Below are 2,277 nucleotides of genomic sequence, written 5' to 3' on the forward strand. Positions count from 1 at the left end.
CCAAGAAAGGACCAGCTGCATGTACGTTACTAATGAAAGGAAATATCATTTAGCTGCTCGATGATGCTGTAAAAGTGCGCTGCTTGTGATAGTCGTAGGCCTCAAACCCTGCCGGCCTTAGTGGCAGCGAGACTGTACACAAGTTCAGTGGTGTCCCACGCAGACAGCAAGGACAGCTGGCCCTGTCTGTCCTTCTGCTTCAAACTCCGGAAAGCTGAGCAAACGCTCCCAAATATTTTACAAATTATGTGTGGATAAAGGCCAGGAACTACTTTCTTGGCATTTCAAAAATTAACATTCCTTTGTCTTTTGATTTTTAGAGAGAATCGCTAAAGAATGTGGTAAGTTCTATTTTTTTTTCCTGTGCTAAATTGAAAATTCAGTCTATGTTTTGAAATATTTGTCTATTAGTGTAATTGTCTGCAGAAAAAAGAAAATTTTTGTGAAGACCCTTTCTGTGATTCTGCATCAAACTACAGAAAGCTGAACAAACATTCCCAAGTCATTTAAAAATCATATCAAGAAAAATGTTAGGAACAACTTTCCTGGCATTTCAAATATTAATATTCCTTTGCCTTTTTTTTTTTTTTTTTTTTTTAGAGAGAATGGCTAGACAACTTGGTAAATTCTGATTATATTCATGTGCTAAACTGAAAATTCAGTCTGTGTGTCATCAAAATATTTATCTTTCTGTGTAATTGTAGAAAAAATAAAACTGTTTGTAAAGACTTTTTCTGTCCTTCTGCTTCAAACTCCAGAAAGATGAACAACTGTTCACAAATATTTTACAAATTATATAAAGACAAAGGCTAGGATCCACTGTCTTGGCATTTTAAAAATTAATATTTGTTTCCTTTTTCTTAAAAAAAGAATTACTAAAGAACATGTTAAGTTCTGTTTTTCTTTTGCTAATTTGAAAATTCAGCCTAGATGTCATGAAAATACTTATCTCTCAGTGTGATTGCTTGCAGAACAAAAAAAACTTTTTGTAAAGATCCTTTTTGTATTTCTGCTTCAAACAACAGAAAGCTGGAAAAATATTCCCAAATATTTCACAAATTATATTGTGAAAAACTCTAGGAAAAACTTTCCTGGCATTTCAAATATTAATATTTCTTTGCCTTTTTTTTTTTTTTTAGAGAGAATCGCTAAACAACTTGGTAAATTCCGACTGTATTCATGTGCTAAGCTGAAAATTCAGTCTGTGTGTCACCAAAATACCTATCTTTCTGTGTGACCGCAGAGCAAAGGAAACTTTTTGTAACGACTGTTTCTGTCCTTCTGCTTCAAACTGCAGAAAGCTGAAGAAATGTCCACAAGTATTTTACAAATTATATGGAGACAAAGGTTAGGAACAACTTTCTTGGTGTTTCAAAAAGTAATACTTCTTTGCCTTTTTACTTTTTCAGAGAAGACTATGGAAGAACTTGGTAAGTTGTGTTTTCTTTCTTGCGCTAAATTGAAAATTCAGTCTATGTGTCATGAAAATATTTGCCTCTCAGTGTGATTGTTTACAGAACAAAGAAAATTTTTTTTTCTAAAGACCCTTTCTATATTTCTGTTTCAAACTCCAGAAAGCTGAACAAGTGTTCCCAAGTACTTTACAAATTATGTGAAGACAAAATCTAGGAACAACTTTCTCGGAATTTCTAAAATTAATATCCCTTTGCCTTTTTTTTTTTTTTTTTTAGAGAGAATCACTAAAGAACTTGGTAAGTTTTGTTTTCTTTCCAGTGCAAAATTGAAAATTCAGTCTGTGTGTCATCAAAATACTTATCTCCCTGTGTGATTGTTTGCAGAATATAGAAAACGTTTCATAAAGCAGTGTAAGTACAGTCCTGAATCTCACCACTGACACCCACACCCGTTACCCACAGCAGCGCTGCCTGCCCAGCCACTCCGCTGACTTCTGTGTCTCCATCTGGTCGTAGGTCTGAAAGCAGCTCGAGGATTTGCAGGTAACTGCAAGGGGAACAACCTAAAGTGACTGCATGTTTGCCACCTCACCTCTGTGGGGTTCTAGTGTGAAAGGACAGGCTTGGCCCAATGATCTGTAAGGCGCGTGTGAACTAGGAGGACAGCTTGATGCTGGACGTGTGCGCCTGGGGTTATGTGAGAACCAACACACTCCGTGTGGGAGATGTGAGAAAACACTCTTCCATGAATACACAAGGGACCTATGTGCTGCTTCACCTAACACGTACCTGACATGCCAACTTGAGAAAAGGGAAGTTTTACCTTGGCTCCCAGTTCTGGGGAGTTTAGATCATGGGCGAC

At 36.7% G+C, this 2,277-nt stretch overlaps 1 protein-coding gene across 1 annotated transcript in view; it reads left to right on the forward strand.

Moving 5' to 3' along the window:
• The window catches only part of LOC106147645 (erythroid membrane-associated protein-like), a 9,415-nt gene that overhangs the window by 4,911 nt on the left and 2,227 nt on the right, over positions 1-2,277 (forward strand). The window contains exons 2-6 of the mRNA XM_013510134.1: positions 321-341; positions 1,410-1,430; positions 1,692-1,712; positions 1,800-1,826; positions 1,932-1,958. Of these exons, the coding sequence (XP_013365588.1) occupies positions 1,418-1,430; positions 1,692-1,712; positions 1,800-1,826; positions 1,932-1,958 (88 nt within the window). The 5' untranslated portion in view covers positions 321-341; positions 1,410-1,417. The remainder of the gene's footprint in view (positions 1-320; positions 342-1,409; positions 1,431-1,691; positions 1,713-1,799; positions 1,827-1,931; positions 1,959-2,277) is intronic.

The sequence above is a fragment of the Chinchilla lanigera genome, unplaced genomic scaffold (genome assembly GCF_000276665.1).
Source record: "Chinchilla lanigera isolate Chin_1 unplaced genomic scaffold, ChiLan1.0 scaffold00212, whole genome shotgun sequence".
NCBI classification, from domain to species: Eukaryota; Metazoa; Chordata; class Mammalia; order Rodentia; family Chinchillidae; genus Chinchilla; species Chinchilla lanigera.